The sequence below is a fragment of the Oryzias melastigma genome, linkage group LG7 (assembly GCF_002922805.2).
Source record: "Oryzias melastigma strain HK-1 linkage group LG7, ASM292280v2, whole genome shotgun sequence".
In the NCBI taxonomy this organism is placed as follows: Eukaryota; Metazoa; Chordata; class Actinopteri; order Beloniformes; family Adrianichthyidae; genus Oryzias; species Oryzias melastigma.
This window is the reverse complement of record NC_050518.1, coordinates 16,814,618-16,836,763: the sequence shown is the minus strand read 5'-3', so window position 1 is coordinate 16,836,763 and position 22,146 is coordinate 16,814,618. Positions and strand designations below refer to the sequence as shown.

At 39.6% G+C, this 22,146-nt stretch overlaps 1 protein-coding gene across 12 annotated transcripts in view; it reads right to left on the bottom strand.

Moving 5' to 3' along the window:
• Window positions 1–455: 455 nt before the first annotated feature.
• camta1a (calmodulin binding transcription activator 1a) overlaps window positions 456–22,146 on the bottom strand; it is a 326,262-nt gene continuing 304,571 nt past the window's right edge. For 5 of the 12 annotated variants that reach the window (XM_024292513.2, XM_024292516.2, XM_024292515.2 and 2 more), the window contains 15 exons: window positions 21,447–21,573; window positions 21,048–21,182; window positions 10,562–10,737; window positions 10,243–10,439; window positions 10,077–10,155; window positions 9,626–9,974; window positions 9,064–9,539; window positions 7,445–7,623; window positions 6,422–6,665; window positions 5,724–5,795; window positions 5,607–5,627; window positions 5,321–5,520; window positions 5,034–5,108; window positions 3,576–3,606; window positions 456–1,848 (listed from right to left, as the gene is read on the bottom strand). In XM_024292513.2, the coding sequence (XP_024148281.1) occupies window positions 1,816–1,848; window positions 3,576–3,606; window positions 5,034–5,108; window positions 5,321–5,520; window positions 5,607–5,627; window positions 5,724–5,795; window positions 6,422–6,665; window positions 7,445–7,623; window positions 9,064–9,539; window positions 9,626–9,974; window positions 10,077–10,155; window positions 10,243–10,439; window positions 10,562–10,737; window positions 21,048–21,182; window positions 21,447–21,573 (2,394 nt within the window). In that variant the 3' untranslated portion in view covers window positions 456–1,815. Of the gene's footprint in view, window positions 1,849–3,575; window positions 3,607–5,033; window positions 5,109–5,320; window positions 5,521–5,606; window positions 5,628–5,670; window positions 6,004–6,421; window positions 6,666–7,444; window positions 7,624–9,063; window positions 9,540–9,625; window positions 9,975–10,076; window positions 10,156–10,242; window positions 10,440–10,561; window positions 10,738–21,047; window positions 21,183–21,446; window positions 21,574–22,146 lie in introns of those variants that run through there. The other 7 variants (XM_024292514.2, XM_036212818.1, XM_036212819.1 and 4 more) reach the window with 7 other exon arrangements.

Here is a 22,146-nt window from a genome sequence, read left to right as displayed (position 1 = left end):
AAGAAAAAAAAAAAAAAAAAAAAAAAAATCAAGATAATTTTTTATTAAGATAATTTTGAAGACCCTTCCTAATGCTAAATACAGTATTTTTAATTTTTTTTTTAAATATTGCAATAATATCATGCTTTAGCAAAATGTTGTCCGAAGGACAAACAAAATAAAGTATAATACTCTAATAGTGAAATAGTTTTTCATTTTACAGAGCATAGCCACTACTGCTTTTGTTGCTTTTTTTTCTCCCCCCTCCCTCAAATTTTTACTCTGTTCATACTTTTCATGCACATAGCTCATTTTGATCCCAGGTATTTACACTATATACAAACAATACAACCATACTTCTTCGGCATTCAAACAAAACTATACAAATATTCTGTTTTTGTCTCATACCTGTTTTTGACCCATTTTTAATGAATAAAATAAAATATTTCTAAAATACAGTCCCTGTAAGGAGCATGTTTTTTTTTTTTTTTACCTACGTACTTTCAGCCTTCTTTATATACAGAAATCACTCAATTGTCAAAAATATGGATTTGTCAAACCCCTATTTTGGGACAAGCTTAGGGACCCCTCAAAGAATCTCTAAGACGTCAAGGCAATGTATGTGATCTTCCCCTCAAAAGCCAACACGAGGCTTTGAAGTTCATGTAAAAGAAGAAAGAAAAAAAATAACCTGCATGACCTGAACACAAAATTGGCAAGTTCTTTTGTGGTGTTTCAGTGGGGCGGAGGGGGGCATTGGCTAAGAAAACGGGGGTAAAAGAAACAAAATGAGACAGGCTCTCACGCAGGAGAGCATGGAAACATGAAAAAGTGAAAAACAAAGGATAGGCTGAGAGACTAGACCATAAGTACACAAGCAAAGACTTTTCTTGACAACAAGTCATGCATTTTTTCTTTGTAGAATTTAACAACATATAGCCTGGAGATACAGATCACCAATACATCGGACATGATGGGAGAAATACATTGAACAATATGGAACAAATTCAAGTAAAGTGACAATATTTATATACAATAAAGCATATTCTTATTCTTTCAAGAAAACATAAATATTTCATCCAAAGTTTGCCTCTGCGTGTTTCCACCCCACTACATTCAATTGTAGCTCCACTCGTGTGGGCAGACTGGTGGGGCGCACAGGAGGACAGGCGGAGCTAAAGGAGCTAAACTGAATATCATACAGTTGACAGCAGTCGGCGTGGGAGTTATCAATATATTTGCTCAAAAAAAGTCTCTTTTTGTTTAGTTTATTTTTTATAATGAAATGGTTTGTCACCTTAAAAAAAAGTACTCATGGAAACACAGTTAGAGCCCAGAATGTTTCTGCATGGTATGTTTGTCCTCTGAGATCTTCTGCTGCGTCCCTTTGAGGTCCTCCCGTCTTGACAGACCCACCCTGTTCTGTGTCACCTTTCTGCACAGTCCAGAACGTTTTTATTATTTTTTTATATATATATTTATATATATATCCAAAAAGAGCGAAGCAATCCATGAAAAAAAGTGCAAAAAATGCCACCGAAGCAAATGTCCCCCTCCCCTATCGTCTCAGTTTGTAATCCCGTAGAAGAAGTTGCCACTCTCCCAGCAAAATCAAGTCAGTGGAAAGAACATGGAAAAACAGAAAAGTAGAAAAAAACATGAAGATGTAATACTAGCCGAACCAGTAACACTGCTATAGAAGTAATAACTACAGTGTCTGTATTGATGTTTTTTTTTGTTCTCTTGTAAAATGTCTTAGGTTGAAACAAAAAAAAAGGGTGGAAAGAGGAGTTAGGAGAGTGATGTCACATCGCAAGGGGGCTCTTCTGAGGGGTCTCATGTTCCCTGGCCCTTTTCAATTCTTTCACCCTGGAACACAGAGACAGACACAAGTCTATGAATGCAAAAGACGCAGAAGAGCACGTTCTACCAGACACCACACATGCCGGCCTAACTGCGTCATACCGTTCAGCTGTCAAAAGACAAGAAAACTGTTAAGTCAGGAGCTGGTCTGTGAAGAGAAGTATTAGTCAACTTCAACGCAGCAACATATGAGCATCTGTGAGAAGAACATCACAGCAAGGATATCATTATGGTCATTTTATCAAGTTTCTTAGTCAAGTTTGAGCAAAAACAGAGAAAATAATCACATTTTAAATTAATTAGAATTTCCTGCCATACATAAAGCACTTAAACAACATATAAAACATAGAAAAAAATCAAATAATAGTAAAAGAATTGACTAAAATACATGAATGTCTACACATATATGGTGCTAGATTATCAACTTATTTGGTTTTATCTCACAAAGGAGGTTTGATCAGGTAAAAATTATAATTTAAAGGAGTTGTTCCTCTTCAACAAATATGTTTTGTAACTAATTTTAACCCAGATTTGTTAGGTAGAAGCGTTTGCTCCGAAAGAGATCATAGTCGACTTAAGAAGTGACAGAAAAACAAACCCATACCATAATCCTCCCACTGTTGTGCTAAACACTGCATGTCAGGTTTTCCTGTTTACAAAGGCGTGTTTAAAAAAACTGGTGCGAGGCATTTAAATATCAATTGTCATTGTATGAATATTGTTATTGACTTTAATATTTATGTTTTCAGGAAGATCCATTGATTCCTCACAGTCAGAAATGGAGGTAAATTCTAACTTTTCATCTAAAACCCTTATAATTATCTAAACTTTGCTTTACAATCTTTTGACACAAATGCAGCATCAAATACTCATCATGTCTCTCGTTTTTCATTTCTTTTCTTGCGTTTTCTCAATCATCTGAGGTTGTATTTACCCACTATCTTGCCCTGGACAAAATATAGGATTAAAACATATAGCACACATGTTTTAGAAATGTTCCAAACTCCTTTTATGCATTCTTCATCAAATAATTGCAACTACTGTAGCTTAAATAACGGTCACTCTTGCATTTTCACATGTCGACACTCTAAAAACGTCTTCCAACCTGTTGAGTGGCTAGAAACAGAGCACACAGGCAGCCAGGCAGCCAGAGACACATTTGTTTCAGAAACAGCAGGTTCATAGCATGCCTCTATGGACAAGAGCAAGGCATCTAGGTTTGACCACATGCAGCAGATTAAAGAGTTGAGAAGAAGCTCCCTCCCCACCCCGCAGCTCTCAATCTGGCTTTCAGCACACAAACAATGCTGAAGAAACAAACCACATAAACAAATAGACTCCCCGATGGAAAGGGAGGACATTTGGATAAGCTTCTGTAAGTGTCGCAGTGAGGTCACTCGAGAGCATTTTGTTAGTTTGAGGGTTAAAATCTGCTTTTAATCTGAGCTTCTCAGTTCACCTGTGGCTCCGGTCAGCAGACTACATGCAAGCAGGCATCAAGCAACAGTGATGAAGAATGGGGGAGAGGTGGCCAGGGGGGGTGACAGAGAGAGAAGAGAAACGGAGAGAGACGGAATGCCACAGCTGAGGCTTCAGGAGGAGATTATCGCATTATTCATGAGAGAGATTAGGACATAGGAGGGATTAAAGGACAGGAAGAGGGAGAATAAAAAAGGTAAAGAAGAGACGGAGAGCGCGGGAGGCACGAACTGAGTTGCTGAGGCTGCACTCACCCGCTTGAACAGTCTATGGTCCATCAAGGGGCTTGGCATAAACAGCAAAACAATACCAGACAGCTATTAGCACACAGTAGACACTGTGGAAGGGGGGGTGAGGACAGGTGGGGGCCAAATATAGTGTCGGGGAGGGAGGTGGGGGCTTGACATTTGTAAATGATGATTGGCTTTTATAAAACTAAATTAAATACATCCAAAGCACCAGCTGTCTGGTTTAATGGTTAGATAAATAAAAACGTAATTATGAGACTCACAGGTACATTCAGTACAACCAAACGGACGTTTTTAACAGTCACGACTGACCGTCTTTATACATTTAAGCACCTTCACTGGTTAAAAATGGATAATTTTGAATTTTTTAAATAATAAAAACTACAAGTTGAGATTATTCCGTTATAAAAAGATTTGTTTTTCCAGATAAAATATAGTACAAACAGACATTTATTACAACATTCTACAACACTGTTTGGTCACAAGTCTTTACAAAATTCAAAGTGTTTCCACACATTGAACCGTAATGATGGATTGATCTGCCATCACGTTTGTTGTTCACTGTGATGACACTTGATTGTTTTGACCTTATGATCAAATTACCCCACAGTGTCTCAATCCAAACGGTACTTTACAATATCGATTATGCATTTTTTTAATTTTGAAACGATTTTTATGGTACAGGTCAATTTGATTCAATTTTGCCTCAGTCAGATCAGTGTGGTTGGACTGTAGGAATAGAAATCAATCTATTGATTGATTGTTACATCTACTGGGATACCACTACTGGACCAACAGTCCCGCCCACAACCCAGAGGTAAATTTCAAATGAAATCCAGCTGTGCTGCTGAAAATATAGCTTAAAAAATGACAGAAAAACTGCAAAAAAATAATTAAAAGACCACTAACAAATTATTTTACAATAGTTTTTTTTATTTTACATTTTTTTAGTGTCTGGTCTGGTCATTAAACTTCAATACGGCATTATTTCAGTTATTTTAATCTTAGATTCAGGTATGCTCTGGATGTCATCATGTCTGCTTTTATTTTGATGAGCAGGAGCCGTCACAATAACAGGTTTTTGTTACAGTTGCATGCTTTGTTCTTAAAATTAAAAGTTACAATTGAAAGATCGTTATAGACTCATTGTGGCCTGAATATTTTTTTGTCATGTTTAAATAACTTTTGTTTTACATCATCTACCACCTTAGAAACGATTAAGCATCACTAACTGCCTTTAGAGACACATCATAGATTATTTGGTTTGCAGAGATGGAGAGCTAATTCTGCAACAGAAAGGTTAAACCTGCATATATGAAGCTGCACAGAGACATACTCATGTTTGCTTTTGTTTCTACTAAGTGCTGCCTAATTTAACAATTGCAGAGTTAAGACCGGCGTTTGCAGCAAGCATGCAGCTCTGCATCAAGGCTGTTTGCAGGTGTGTGAGTCGGTGGAGCCTACCTATGGCGGCAACGTCGCAGGAATCTCATGATCTTCCTGGCAGCCTGATCCTGCCTCTTTGTGAGCAGACTACCTCTGTTACACACAAATAATAAAACATATTTAGAGTTGGGAAAAATACGTTTATGAAAGTATATTAAATAAATTAAATCCCACTGTTTATTATCTAGTAAATTAATTTCTATAAAAGGCTCAGGCAACATTTTTCAGCTTTTTCAAATAAGTTATCACTCTGGTTCCTAATATCTATGTCAGATGTTTGACTCAGCGTGTGGAGGAGCGTCTACCTCAGTTTGTGCTGCACCAGGGTGGCAGCAGCCCCGTTGTGGCGCGGCTTCAGCCTGCCAAACTCTTTATAGCTGCGGTAGTATTGCTGAATGAGTACAGCAGCCCTCTTGCTCTGCTGGAACTTCTTCTGCTCGTGGTAGCTGCGGAATTTACTCTGGATAAGGATGGCGGCCTGCGTCATCTTCTTATAAAGTGCATACTGCAGACAAGAAAAGAAATCAAACGTCAGGCTTGACTGACATCATCTTGATGAAACGCCACGGAAGAACACAACCGGCGAGTTACCTTCAAGGCTATCCATGTTAGCTTGTGAACGGGAAACATAAAAGATAAGTAATACTCTGCAGAATTTTTTTTTTTAAATGTATTGGACACAATTGGGGGGTGGGTGGGGGTGCCTACCTGTTTATATTTCTTGTAACACCGTTGTATTACTGCAGCTGCTACTTCCTGTTGCTCTCTGAGAGGCCGCCCCTGTTAGAGAGTAGAGTGGGAAAGGTGAGAGGACACATAGACGTCTCGCCACAAAAGGATATCGTCCTGAGGGTTCCTGGTGGGAAGCACATGAATCCACCCTGGAATAAGAGCACACATGTTGTGGACCAGCCACCTGAAAGAGTGGAAGAAGTATGCTGCTGCCCAACAGGGAGCCACGTCAGTGTCAGCTGGGCACAAAAGACAACTGTGAATGACAGTAAAGAGTTTGTCACTTGAACATTCAAGAAAACCGTCGAGGAAAGAGACTGGGGAGGGCAAAGACGATTGGTTCATAGACAGCTTTTGGAAAAGCAGGCAGAAGAAGCTGAATTGCTCCTTGCAGAGGACGAAAGAGTTAAAGAAGGAGGACAGGAGCTTAAGTCTATCAGATTGCAGCAAGAATATGGGGAAAGTGCAGATCTTCTAAGCAAGCCCATGCTCTGCTCAAGCCACTCTTGCCATGCCGAAACCACAGGGATATTTTCATGTTAACGTTTCTTGATTTTGTAGTGTGAATATGAGCATAAGACCAGAGTATGACACAAAAACAAGTCCTAAACCCACAGGCTTTTTAGTGTAGGCTCCAGGACACACACCGTGTGGAACTAACAAGCGGTCTGTACCTTGTACTTGCGGAAGGCAGTTTGAACTAGCCGGGCAGCCTCATACAGCTCCCTCTGCTCCGGGTCAGACAGAGTCAACTGGGCCAGGTCTCGCTCCACCTTGCTGTTGGAAGCGTTGATGAATTCACTCCAGTCTGCTGGAGAAGGGACCGCCGACCTGTCCAGAGTCCCTTCTCCCAATGGAGACCCCCCAGGACTCAAGCTAGGGTTGGAGGACGGAGTCAGAGGCTCATTGTACAGAGGCCTGATGAAAGAAAATAGCGGATTATAGCATTCAGTTAGCTTACTAAACAGCTTAAATTGTGTGTGAACTAAAAATAAAGGTTCAGCCACTTTGTAGAAATGATGTCATGTTAACACTTTCATCTAATAACTCTGGATTAATTCAAAAAACAGATTTGAACAAAAGATATTAAACTTTACATGAAACCTTGTAAATCTGTCATCTAATCACTAAACTCTGATGACAAAAACTCCAAACAAAAGATTCAAAGCCCCTTAATTTATTCATTTTGTGCATCAGAAAAACATCTGATAACTGAGCAAAAATTCATAAAAATGAACAACAACCTGTTATAATTAACAAGTTATGATATAATAGTTATACTATGTCTTTATTTTAAATAAAACCAAAATGCAGAAAAAAATCTACATATTGGACTTAAAATAATCTTTTACATTAGTTTGTAAGACAACTTTGGAGGCACCATCAGTGTTTGAATGTGTGGGTCTGTGGGGCTTCTTGGTAGAAAAGCACTACGTAATACTATTTAAAACTTTATACAACTAAAATGTGCAGCACCTCTCTTCTGTCTGATCAAATATACTTTACTGTCCTGAAGGAAATTTGTCTTGGATTCATAGTGTCAGGGGCTGCATAACTACATTCACGCATGCACACGATTCTGTACAAGTTCAAGTGTAAAAGCAAACAACATACACATAAGAACATAAGACATGGTGAAAAACATATACAATATATATCCCCAAAAGGGTGTAAATCCTCTCCGCAGTGCTTCTTACCGTAGATGAACAATGCTTGGCAACTGCTCCACGTTTCCCAGGTAGTTTGCGAGCCAGCTCATGGTGTTGCTGACCCCTGATGTATCTAAGGGCACAGATTCCGTAGTGGGAAAGTTCTCCCTTTTGATTCTCTCTGGCGTTGCTTCAATGATGTGCTCTGCCAGGGTCATCATATTTGCCTGTTTTGTTTAGAAAGACAAAGACAACTGAGGTGAGCACTCGCTGAGTAAATTACCAAGAGTATGGCAGTCTGTACGCAGGGCCACTTATGCAAGTTTAATTGCTTGGCTCGGTGACAAAAATGCTGGCTTTAATGGCAGTGCAGAGGATAATAGTGATTTGAGTGGTTTTGCTGGAGGATGTAATTCTTAATCCAGCACTCCATCTCTGGAAACTATGCTTAGACTGATGTGGATTGCTGGAAAGATGCCTTGGCTATTGAAAAGGATCAGTGGAAAATTTATTGTGCAGATATGGTCATTGGCACTAATTCTTCGATGGCATCAAACTCATTTTAGTTCAGGGGCCAGATTCAACCCGACTGATCTCAAGTGGGCCAGACTACTAACATAATAGCAAAATAACGTTTGGTTAACTTGTTATCTGTAGATTTTTTATTTTTGTTTTTTTGCCTATTTTTCCTGGAAAACTCGACACTCGAAGTCAATCTGTCTTCTTTTTGACAACCACATTTTGGTAATTGTAGTGTCACACCTGATCATTTTTATTGACAGTGGTGAGGCTGGCGGGGAACCAAACTGCCATTTACCCAGACACCCAGAGTGCAAAGATACGCCGTTTATTTCTTGATCTCTTGTTTTGGCAGTTTTACTTTTCCTTTGCTTCCCCTTGTGGCGGAATTGAGCATTGCGGCCATTTCTTTAAATAACTATAACTTGCCACAGGAATTGGCTAGAAACTTGCTTTTTTTCCCCAAAATCCTTATATTTTTTTCTTTTCACAAATGATGGATTAAACCATTTGGAGGGTCATATGTTTGATACCCTTATTCTAGACCAGGGGTGGGCAAACTACGCCCCGGGGGCCATATGCAGCCCGTTTAACAATTTAGTCTGGTCCGCCAAACTGGAAATAAAATATGTATTCCTTAATTATGTTTTATTTATTTTTATTTTGTTTTGTTTAATCAATTCTGATGTGTCAGATGGTATAAAAAAACATTGACCTTTGTCTTAAGGTGCAAAAAGTTATTCTGCATTCATGTACTGTTTGAAGATTTGTTGTTTTTCTGACGTTCATGTATGTTTTTTGAGCTGGACAGGCGTATTTCCGATCAGTGAAACACCGCACAAACAAAGCATTTCTGTAAGTGTGTGTTTTTCCCTGAGGGACATCAACCCATCAGCGCAATTGGCTCTAAAATGAGAGCAAAAGCCACAAGATCTGAGATAAAAAGTCAAAAATGTTCAAGTAATTTTCAATCAAAGTAAAGCTGGCTTTTCATCCAGATTCCATGTTATTTCTTACTCTAGGTGGATTTCAAAAACACTCTACCCATCTACTTCTCGCCCTGCCCTTCTGACAAATTTTAGAGCCCTTTGTGGCCCCAAAATCTAAAAGTTTCCCCACCTCTGTAACAGAGTGATACCCATGCTCACCTGCAGGTCATCCATCTGTGTGAGACAGGCCTGGTTTTCTAGATCCTCTCGATACGAAAGAAGCTCAGAATCAGCCATTTCTCTGTCCGTCATTACCAGCATGCCGAGCTGATCTCGCTGCCGCAGGCGGTTGGCCAGTTTCTCCCTCCCCAGGCTACTGCCTCCACTGATCCCCAACACCTTCTTCCCCAAGTTGCTACAGGAAAAGCTCTCTCTGGAGGTCCATCTAGATGTTCCAGTGCTGCCTCCTGTGGGGTGGCCTTTGTCTGCGCTCAGGCCTTCTGAGGACAGGCTCTTTGTGGAAGGGGATAGCTTGTTGAGTTGTTGTTGCTCTAGGCTCAGAGGAACAGATGCAGCCTTGTCAGGCCGGGTGTGGAACAGCTCCGGGTTGGGTTTGTGTTTTTTGGCTAGTGGGAGGTCTCTTTGGCCCTCGCTGCTGTAGTAGTTTGAAGGCTCGGACCTGGGCCTTCTCAAGTCTGCAAAAAGAAGAAAACCCATTGAGCTGAAAATGGACACAGTTTGTTTTGCATTTGGAAAATAGATGATCTTTTAGTTGCATGACCTGGGTTTAAGCTGGTGGTACTGGACATGGTTGTTGTGGTGGTTGGAGCTCCTTTCTTGCCACTCGGTGCTACGATACTGTCACTCGCCCAGCTGGCCATCCAGCTGTCTGTCGTGGCTGAATCAGGGGCCGGGGAGAAAGACATGCGTGTTGTGGGGGGCAGAGGGCCCGGGGGTTGCTGCTCTTCCCTCTGTAGCTGCTCCAGACATTCAGCCAATTTAGTATGCCCGCGAGAGCGCGCGATTGACAGGGGTAAGCGACCCAGAGAGTCCGGGATGGCTAGGGCACGTCTGTCCCATTTATACAGCACCACCGCTGCCTCCAGGTGACCCAGAGCACACGCCCACATCTGCAGGGAAAACAGAAGGACCACACGGAGGTTGGAGTAGATGAAATACATGATTGAAGCTTAGGACTTTAGGATTTATTCTTCAACCAAATACTGTCTTACCAAAGGTGTGCAGGAAAAGTGATCCACATTAAGAGGGTCCACTTCCAGCTCCAGGTCAATACTATCAGCATGCTTTGTGCTACATACAAGAAGCATAACATGTAAGTCATGTTAGTGTACAATCACAGAGCACCAGCAGGGAGCATGCAGATCATTTAGTACTCACCGCCACTTGATGAGTGTCTGAATGAGGGTGGCGTAGCCCTGTCCGGCGGCGAGGTGAAGGAGGGTCATTCCTCTGAAGGTCTTGGAGTGGATTAAGTGTTTGGACTTGGCCCAGCAAGCTCTGCTCATCATCTTCTCACAGACCACAACCACGCGGCTCTCGAAGGAACTGCTGGCCTGAATCTGCCCAGATATACACTTAAAAAAAAAAAAGAAAATCACATTTTTATTTCTCCTTAAAACAACAAAATTGATTTGAGCAAATATGGCACTTTTTTAACCATGCACTGCAAGATGTATTTCTTTTTTTCTTTTTTTACCTGTGACTGGCTGTTGTTTCCTCCCCCACCACCTCCTCCCCCACTGCCTCCTCCTCCTGTTCCTCCCCCAGCTCCACCACTCCCTGCACTGCTCGACTGCTGGTGGCTGGCCATCTCTGCCATCCTTCTCTCCATCTGCTCCAAGCGCTCCAGGATAGACATTCTAAACTGGTTGTCTGTGCAAAAGAAAGGTGGTGGGGTGGGGGGGACATAGAGGAAGAAACACGTCAACACGTCAGTAGCAACATCTATGGTAAAAACAACCCCAAAACCTCCTCTGCTTTTATTTTTTTTCATTTACTTACACTAACAACCCTGAACCCTGACAAGACAAACAATCACAGAGTGTGCACCACAAGCTGCATCAATATGTTGCTCTGAGGAGATTTGATTTGAGACTGTCGCAGTGACTCGGGGGCTAAACGTCACAAGGCATACAATCAACCGCCGAGAACAAATTCACAAGTCTATTTTTGAGATACAGCAACGCTGAAGGACAGTTAATCACATTCGGCTTTTAAAAAAAACACACAAATCTACAATCACAGTTTTTTTTTCTCTAAAGATTATCGAAAGGGACAACGGCATCAATTAGCAATGTCAGAAAGTGAACCGAAATAATCCTCTAAAGCTTATCAGACGTCCACTAATGACTCCCATCATTAAAAGTCTTCCTCAAAGCACTTTAAAAGAGCTCCGGGAGACTAATAGAGGTTGAAAGACAGCTGGAGCATGTTAAAAATGTCCACAGCTCTTCAGACACTTGTGGAGGATTGAAGACCTGCGGAAGCTGATTAAAAACAAAAAGTTTATATTGATATGTATAGAAGAAGTGCCAAAAAGTTGACAGTACAGAATAAATATCCATCTATTTATAATATTTGAAAAATGCTTTGCTATGCATATAGACAGATCAGATGGGTTTGGCTCAAAATGCTAAACATCAAATGGCATCGATCATTTGAGAGCACAAAAATTAAAGAAAAGAATTGAGGACAAAGCACTATGCACATGACTTAATGAGTCATTAAATAAGTCCCATCCACTGCGAGTAAACAAACCATCACCTGTGTGTGTGCTGTGTACAGACAGTAGGCTGGGATGGGATGGAGGGCCCACTGCAGCAGGGAGTATCGAAGACTGCATTAGCATTCCCCATTTAGCCACTATGGGGCCGTTTCTGTGGCAACCTGCTGCCGAGCGGTAACTAGGCGACAGGAACATAGCTGTGTGAGCCTGCATCCTATTGGCTTATTGATGAAGGGGAGGAGAAGAGGCTGGTATACAAGGGGAAAAAAATGTAGACAGGCAAACAATGAAAACAAAATCTATAAATCTTTGCCCGTGTGCATGGCCTCTTTTCTCTGTGTCAATGACCCAGTGTACGGACTTAATGACTGTAAGTGGGGGATCTTTACAACCTAGGGACATTTCCGTCTTCCCATAAATGAGATAAACGCAAGTGTAACCTCCAAAAAGGTGATGTAAAATAGTAGTTTCCACTTGAACTGATGTCCCCTTCAGGTAAATGGAGGCTTTGGGTAAGACTTTGAAAAGGGGACAGGAAGAACAACAATGAGGTCTTGGACTCCTGAAGTGAGCATGCTGCGAGATCAGCTGATCACTCTCATATTAATCAGGAGAGCTGCTCCGTGTTTGCCCTGCCTCTCATTATGGAGAATCCATCTTCACCTCTCAACGCAGTGGCTCGAGGAGGCTAAGAGGTGAAGAGTTGCCAGCCTACTCTAGATTGAGTGCATGCGTCAGGGAGGGGAGTCGGTGGGTTGAGATAAGTCTCAGCCCAAGAAACCTGCCTTGACACAAAGCTGCGCTTTTTCTTTCCCCTCCGACTGATACGGAGGGGGAAGAGTAACAGACAGAAAGACGGAGAAAAAAAAAAAAAGGAGGGGGGGTTGCTAACATTAGGCTGACATGTCTTTGTTCAGACCCAATACTGCAGTGTGCTGCAGTGCAGATGATGTCATCTCCACCTGCTGCCTGCTGCTCCAAATGCGATGCACGTCCACTGCAGAGGGAGGATGGGGGCTGAGACGAGTGGGAGGGGACAGGGAAGGTGAGCAGCCAAACAGTACCGTAACAACACCGTGACGTTTTAACACCCTCCTCCTCTCTGGTTTACTGCCTTGTGACGGTGTGTGGTGGCAGACATTACTTCAAAAAATAACTGGCACCAAAAAATGTTAAAAAATACAGACGTCTGTTTTATTTAGGGAGCTCAAATGAGCAGTTTTAATGGAACTAAAGTACAAAATAAGACAGAAGTCAAACTATAAAAACCACAAATTGACTGCCAGCTTAAAACAAAGTAATAAAAGTACTTAAAAGCTTTCCTGGATGCATAAACCTGCTATGAAACTCAAAATAAATCCTTTTTTTCCACTTAAAATCAATTTTATTTTAATAAGAACTAAAAACTTTGTAAGTTTTCTTTCCTGCATTTAAAGCATTTTGTTGTGAAACAATGACAATTTCTTGACACTGACTTCTTTGTCTTTTCAGCTTGGAGGTAAAACCTGAAATAAGTGGGCTTTAGTGGAGTTGCATCTTCCCAAAAACAATTAAAAATACAACTATCTGCTCAAGTGTGTGATTGAAATGCAACAAAGAAAATGTCACGCAAGTTTTGTCGACTGGAATATCTGTTTTTAGACAACTTCAGAGTCCTCTCAGAAAACAAGGAGCACTTGATAACAGAGTTTTAATGGCTCACTTGACCCTTCACAGGATGAAGAGCGTGTAGAAATGGAAGAGATGGATGTCTTTGTTCCTGGATGAACAATAATCTAAAGCCTGTTCCATATAATCTAAAGACTTCTACCCATAAAGTCACAAGGCAGTTGTTGGAAATCTCTTTATCTCCATAAGCACCACAGCAGGAGTATTGTAAAGCACCTCGTGGCTAATTAATGTAGACTCAGAGATGGTCCTTATAAATTGTAATAACTGTTACGTCTCATGGAGGCTCTTTTCTAACTCTCTATTCCCTCCTTGCATATCCTTAGAGAGAAACAAAGAGTTTTTCAAATCATAAGCCTGCTTCATTGGATCGGTCTCACCTCCAGAATATGGCAGTGGCTCTTCATGAGACAGGATGATATACAGAGGGATAAAAAGACGGAAGGACACTAAGACAAAGTGGATCAAATTTAGAATTGGTTGCAGGGACAAGGAAGAAAGAGTCAGGAGGAAAATGAGAAGTCAAGGGTGAAGAGAGGATATGGAGGGCCTGAAAGAGAATGATGGAGAGCGGTTAGAGATGAAGGGGGCAAAAGGGGAGGAATTGCATTAAATGCTACAGGTTGTCAACATGAATTCAGTTATGAGTAGTTATAAATGTGAAGGGCAGGTTGTGAACACACACCAGCTCTGGGAGACCACAGAGTGCACAACAACACCTGCTGTGTAAAAATATATATATATATTTTACTTTACTTTGGTCAACTTTTCAATTCATTACAGGGTCACATAAAACAATAAAGCAATGGATGGAAGAATATGGCAGATGAGTAACAAAATAAAGCACGAAGATAGTGGAACTTATATAAATTAGATAATAAACAAGAAATATATATATATATATGAATTGTTCTGTTGTGATAAAATTTGAAGGAACTTTAAATCTTACTTCTTCATCTCTAAAATTAAACCTTATATTTAACTTAGTGAGTGTTATCCTTAAGTAGCTAGCTCATTTCTTCCTGTAGGAAGACAAGAGGCCAGCCTCCCTCTGGGTCTTTATGCGCTGATTGACAAGGGCTGTTATTTGTGACCAGCCAGAGGAAGGGGTCAGGCCTCATGGTAGCTGTCCTCACAGCTGGAATTTGTAGGTGTTGACCAAACATGTCACATCCTTACTATTAGCTATTTTTAGGGATGCAATAGCAGAGACGAAAACAGAGAAATTTACGGTTGTTCTGTGATGTTATAAAAGAGAACAGGTGGTTTTGCAATATGTATTTAGCCATAAATGTTATATTTTTCCCATAAATACATAAAAGTCAGACAATTAATTGTTGCAAATATGCAGAAAAGTATTAGATTTAATACTAAGCCCAATAAGTGCAAAGTTCAGCAAAAATCCACACCTTCTTCTCCACTGGCATTTGTCCACCTATATAGGTCAATTCTAGTGCAGGAGAAGATGCATTCTGTCATGTTGAAGTTAAAATGCCAGGAGGGGACACTGTAGGGATTTACTGTCACCTGCTTTCACACTAATTGAGTAACACACGTATTGACTTTTTTTGTGTCTTGGAAAACCGAGAGGTTTGATTTTTCTTAACTGAAACTCAGCTAATGCATTAACAAATACATTTCATTAGCCTTATATCTGCATATAGTACATCTAATACTGCCTGTCACATCCTGAAGGTAAAGGCACAACTCACAGATAAGTGGATTTTTTTTATCTAAAGAAAAGTAGATCTAACATAAAAGTCTTTAAGATCAAGCCAGGCTAAAGGGAACCCAATGACATCTCAATCCAAACTTAAAATCCTTTAAAAACAGAACCACAATCCAAATTTCAACTTGAGTCATCCTATTTATTTAACATAGCAGAGATGGACAAAAAGACCGTTACTGCTTTGAGACCATGACTTTTTGATTTGGTCCTTATATACTAATTTATTTCTGGGTTATCAAGTTCCTAATGAGAAAACAAAGATACCAGGGAGAAATAAAAGCATAAATCATAAAAAGCCTGAAAGATGGAAACACAGACTACTAAAGTAAAATCACTTACTCGTAGTAAAGACATGTTTTTACTGATATGCATTAAAGCTACTAAATGATTTACTTCAACGCAGCAGTGAGACTTCTATTTAAAGAACCCAGCAGTCTCCACAAAGATTGCTTCAAATATGAAAAAAAAAGGTTAGAAACAAGAATAAGATAAATAAATAGCACTAAAGATAATAAAACCACATTACTTTGAAAGATTTCTCATTTCCAGATAACTTTTTTTTTAACCCTTATTTTGTGTTTGGGTCCAAATTGACCTGTCTTTGAGTGGGAAAATGGGTCAATTTTAACCCGTAGAGAATATGAGGGTTAAACGGCATGTTTTAAAGGAGCAGACGAGAAAACAAACTTTCCTTTGGGGAAGTTTATCCTGGAGTAAGTATTCCCATGACACTGCTACTGCTGCTACAACCTACACTGCCAGTAAATACTGCTACAACTTCATGATGGCTCATTCTAACATCTGCTATCACACATATACATATATTAGAAAATCAGATTCAACTTTATACTTAAGTGAAGTATTTTATATGATAAAAACTAGTCATTTGGGGTGTTTTGAAAGCAAACTTAACACGACTTTGACTTTAAGATCCATAAAAATACATTAAAATGATGTTTGTTTCCATTTAAAGAACTTCCCAGATGAGCAACAGGTAGATAAAAGCATGCATTGTGTTGCTTTAGGGGGAAAAAGTCTCCAGCATGTGTCTGCATCGTTTGTCACGAATTCGTGGCAGCTGACTGCGATCTTAACGGTAGATTTCCACGCGACGTGGGTTAGGAAACCTCAGCGGCACCGAAGGATGCGACAAGTCTGCTGTAAAAGCTACAACAACACGTGCAGCAGCAGCAGCAGACATGGGTCACGCTGACCCACAACTTTACAGCAAAAACAAATATCGTAAACTTGCAATAAAAAAGAAGGATTTAAGAGCTGGGCTGCACAAACATGTGATCGGTTACAACTTCGCTATAAGACATCTGCATGCGCCGATTTTGGAACTTTAAACATAAAAAAACACACAACAAGCAGCTCAGAAAGACAGCACAGCCACAACACAACACAAAGATTTAGCTTCTAACCTTCTATTTTATTTTCCATTGGCAGAGTCCACCTCAAATACAGCCCCTTTGTCTGTCAGGAAATGCAGGTGTCATTCACTGGCATCCTGACCCACAGAGGTCCAACCAAAGCTGCATTTCCCACAATGTGTGATTTTGCCCCGACGGGCTAAAATATAACAACATGCGGAGAAAAGAAATAAAAAAAAAATCTCTACATGCATGTAAATATATATATCCTTGATTTGGATGGCAATCTCCACAGAGCACTCGTCAACAGTAGAACAAAGTGAGAGGAGAGAGAGAGAGACGTGAGGCAGGAGGGAGAGGAAGAACCTTCATTCTCTTCCTCATCTAATAGCCCCCTCCTCTTCTTCTCTTGTTTCACTTCGCACTCATTGCACAGTGTCCTGGTGCCCGAGCCTGCAGCAACCAAAAAAAAAAAAAAAAAACACCGCGAGGAAGGAACCGTTGCGCGCACGTGCAGCCGGTAAACAGACCCCCCCTCCGAATCTACGTTCACGAGCTTCCTCCCCCCCTTAAAGACCCCGGCTTTCAGCTCATGTTGCTGTCTTTGAGTGAGTTGGAGTGCGCTCGTCTCCAAAAAACCCCCCCAAAAAACTCCCTGACTTTAACCGGTTTTGCGTGCGTGAGTTAACCAGCCAAACACGCCCCATTCCTCCGCGCATTTTATTGTGTGCGCGCGCTCCGCACCCCCCCTCCCACCCCCCGACCTCTCTCAGGCGCTGCAATTTGGCGGCTCCCTGCGCACCGTCTCTGGCCGTGAGATGTGACTCGGTGGGGGCAACGATCGCGCTCTGCAGCTCTATAACAGCTTTTCTGTCCTGCCCGTGGCTCCGTACCTGCAGTACTGCAGAGAGAGGGAAAAAAGCGCCCCTTCCCCCACTCTGCATTATGACAAATCAAGGCAGGCAGGCAGCTGTGCCATTAGCACATCATAGCACAGTTTAGTCTTCCATGGGAGAGCAAACTCAGGGAGCTGAGCTGCGCGCCGCTGCAGATTCAGAGAAAATGCATGAAGGCAAATACCAAACTGCACGTTTGACAAGTCAGTGTCCAATAAAGAACTTCCATTTATGAGCGTCAAATGGTCTGTTACTCCAAAATGTCCAACCAGGATTTCTCTAAAAGTCGCTGTCCACAACCTGTGGTGCTGAAACTCTCCATCTATCAACACTCTTCTATAGTATCTCTTGTGCTTTTGATGAATAGTTTTAATTTATACAGTCCACGAATATTAATATAATATACTAATGCACTTAACTAGATACCAAAATATTATTATTTAGTCTGTATTTTTTCACTTAATGTAATTTATAAAAAGTACAGTTGCAACTATGGAAAATCGAAAACTAAATGACAAGATACAGCAGGCAAGGAGTTAATATAAGTAAGGTAATAGGGAGGGTTGTCTTTTCTCTGAAACACTCAGCTCCTCCTTAACTGTTTCTGTGAATGGGCCGGCGAGGCAGGGAGGTATGAATGGCAGAGGGATCCACTGGTGTTGCCATGTATGGGAGCTGCCATGCAGGTCTCCATTACTCACTCCCACTCCCTGAAGGACCGTCTGCAATGCAGTTGTCCTGCGAGCCCGCGCTTCACAGTGCCCTACTTTATCCTGTCAGTGCTCAAACACTGCAGCAGCGCTTCCCCGAGCCACACAAACACACACAGTGACAGTATAAACAAATTGCTATAATCACATTCTGGAGAACGTATCTCCAGTTGTCATTAGGAGAGAATGCATTTACCAGTCCTGCAATATTGATTCATTTTCCATACAGCTAGAAATCAATTCCCGACTTCCTGACATGTGTACACCTTCCGTAGGTTATGAGACAGTCACTGGACCGCACAAAGACAAACAACAAACAATCGTGCTTTCTCACACTTTCTCCTACTGATAGCAATGAAGCAGCAGTGAACATAACATGAATGTTTTGTGACTGTGGGAAGAAGCAGGGACAGGAGAAAGCCCACACATGAACAAAGGCAAAATGCAGACTCTACATCTCAAGATTCTTGTCAGCTTAAACTGTATCTAACTGTATTTACCACCACCTCACAGCTTAATCTAGAATTTAAAAGGTATTTATCCTTTTTAGAAGTTCAATCTCTGGTTGAAATATTTCTTTAATTTTAAAACCGGGTCATTTTCTGCTACCTAATAATTATTTTTCAAAAATTCCACCATAAAAAGTGATCTTGTTTTGCATTTTCAAGTATGGCATTAAATCAATTTTACCTTGAAATAATCACTTTTCATTTTAACAAATGTCAGGAGGACATTCTAAACCTGTAATGTCAGAGTCAGAAAATCCTGGACTGTAACGACACCTATAGGAGTTCACTTACGTACAAATTTAAGCTCCAATTAATTCGAAACAACTTTATCCCCCAACAGTTTTCCACAAATTAAAATAAATTTTGTAAAAGTTCTTTAACGCTAGGCAGTAAATATATACATTTTTGGTAAAAAATTGGATTTTTCAGCAGTGAAGTCGATAACATTTTTTTTTCTTTTGCCACCAGCCCACATTGGTCTTTTAAGAACAGTTGGCACTTTGAGGAAGTCTTTAAATCAGTAAAAAAAAAGTGAGAACTTGGGTAAGACAAGCAGAATTGGTGGATAGAAGAGGCAGCATCAATTATCTCAACATTAACTCACAGAAAATACACCATATGATTTTTTTAGATCATATAGCCCACATTAGGTATAATGCCATCCCTAAATGTTCAACATGTTAAGTCATAGACTAAATTGGTTGTAGTGAAAGAGCACTAGAAGTGTCTTTGCTTTTCCCCAAGAACATGGAACTAAAGTTGCATGCTGAATTTGAAAATGAGAGACTCTCTATTTTAGTTATTGCATCATAACAAATATTTGCCAAAGAAACATAAACTCATGGATTCATTTAGTCTTGTAACAGTTCAGGATGTAATGGTGTAGTGTGGGATGGGGGCAATATTACTAACACACATTGTGTTCTTAGTCAATGTTGACCATCTCCATTATAATATGATCACAGTGAAACCATAATCTGATGGAAAATATACCATATAACTAATATTAAATACTGGTTTATTGAGCATTAAGAAGAGTTCACTATAATCCAGAAGCTGTCACTCATCAGAGTTCAGTCCATCTGAGGACTTCTGATATGTAGTAATGATAGCATCAAGTTACATTGATTCAAGTGATTTTTTTGTAAACATTGTACTCCTATAAGTAGTTTTACTGCTTCACTTTATTTTTACTTTTACATGAGTAGATTCACAGTGAAACAATAATACTCCTCTGACTCTAAATACTTCAAAAATACAATAGATCTTTGTATAGGTATCATCTTTGTATAGCAATAGGTCTTTACTATTAAGAAATTCCACTGTATAAGCATTTGTATTATTGATATAAGTGATTCCTTAATGGGATTATTTGTTCTGAACTGGATTTTATAACAATTTTGATTTATTTAGTTAGTTAGATTTTAAAATTGTGATTAATTTTGTTTTATGCTTGGTTTGAAATGTTTCTTTTATGTTTTACATGATAACTTCTGCTATCTACTTGAGTTAAATGAACTTAAAACATTTCATTAAATTCTAGTTAAATCAGTTATCCTCAAAATCAGCACCACAGTAGTTTTTTTTATTTGTTACCTTTTATTTTTTTACTTAAATAATCTAATCATGCTATTAAATACTAGCGTCTCTAAGAAATGCAGCAGTATTAAGGTGTAACCATAGACATTTAATTAATTAATTAAGTGACTCGTGAGGGTAAATTATAGTTTGATACAACAAAAAAGGGGTTTTCAGATCACAGAATTAATCAGATTGTAAACATGTAGAAGCACAGCAATTAGTTGAATCAGTGCCAAACATTTGAGCATTTCACAAACACAGCCAGCCGTTCTCCTCACAAACCTTACATGAGTTAGCAAAGAAGTTATCCAGCTATCAAAAAACATACAAGAGAATGATAAACATTCAATATTAAAACCAGTTAAGTATCCTAAAGTTATTTAGAAAAGATGAGTTTGCACTGAAAGAGGAAGTTAGAGAGACTTACAATTAGAAAAAAAAAGTTTTTTAGAATAAGAACCTCTACTTTTAATAACAAGAATTATGTTTTTAACAGTCACCAGAATTATTCCTTGAATATTTCAGTTCACCAGAAATATTTCTCTCAGTGAGTTTTACAAAATAGATGCCCTGAATTGTATCTAAGCCTAAACATTATCTACTAAAGAACAGTAAAGTGTAAATGATTGTGCACAAGTTCACAAAACTCTTCTGTAACACACTCTGTATATCAGGAATTTACCAGTGACAACCTGAGACCATGAGTTCATAAAACCAAACCTCTATCAAAGAATTTTAACAAAAGACAGTATTTACTTAGCCAGAACCTTTGGGATACATTTTCAAAGATGCTTCCCATAAATGCTAATTAGGACAGAAATAACAGGAACAGAAAGACCAAACAAGCAGCTATTAGAAGATTCAAGGTAATAGTCTAAAATCCATTTAGGAACGGAGAATAATAAAGTAAAACAGAGCAACATAAAAAAGCAAAATCACAAAACCCCACACTGCAAAAAAACAAGTAACAACACCAAAAACTAAGACTTACCATCCAGAGACAGCCAGTCGTGCTGAGATGATGGCAGTGATGGAAGAGCACGAGCCTTGTACTCAAACACCACAGAGTTGGATATGATCTGGTTACTGATGGCCACCTGCAGTGTCACCAGGCCGGTGTCATGAGCTGACGGAGATAAATGTGAAAAATTATTAATCACACGAAAAAGTCTAAGTCCATGTAACTGCACTTAATTATTAAATGAACAAAGTAAGGCTTAAAGTTTATTTTGCTACATGATTTAAACTGCTCAAAATTATTTCTAATTAAATACACGATTTATGTGTCTGTGCATCATTGTTTCACAATCAAAATTGCAAAATTGTTTAATTAAAAAATACATCTGAAAAGAAAAACAAATACTAAAGTCATCTTCTACCCCGGTCTCACCTGGGCAGTAGCAACGCAGCACCCCCGGCTGGATGAGAGATGCTGGGACAGAGATCTGGTCGAACAAGCAGCTGTAGTTTGAGCTGGCTTCTTGCCAGGGACCAGTGATCAGCACCTTCACTCCACCCTAAAAATAGGATCAGTGAAGAAAACAATCTGTGTGAACACGAATCGGACTAGACTGAATTCACTGTTAAACTACTAAAGACCTTTCATTTTCATTTTGACCTCTGCTGCCACCTTCAGGAGATTTATAGTAACTTCACCTCACGCTTAAATAAAAACAGTGATGCTGTGCTGCCCTCCTGAGGCAAAATGAGCACACTGTTGCTGTATAAGCCTCCACCCGTTGAGGCTATCAGTAAACACAATACTAATTATTATCATATCATTTTTACCTTTGTGTTATATTTTAAGAGTTTAATTACAATAATAACTCGGTATGTTATACTACATTTATACTACAAGAAAAATACTACATTTATCAAAAATCAGACAGTTTTTATGCAATCTACAACATATAATCAAACTGCAATTTTAATGGTTTAATTTATAGCTAAATGTAAAACAAATCTTGTTGTAGTTTTTTTTATATATTACTTGTAATGCAGAAAAAAGATTAATGCAGACTCGTGCATGCTTTTTTTTAAAACCAACTATCAAATTGATGGCACCATTTAAAGTTAGACATTTTTTATTT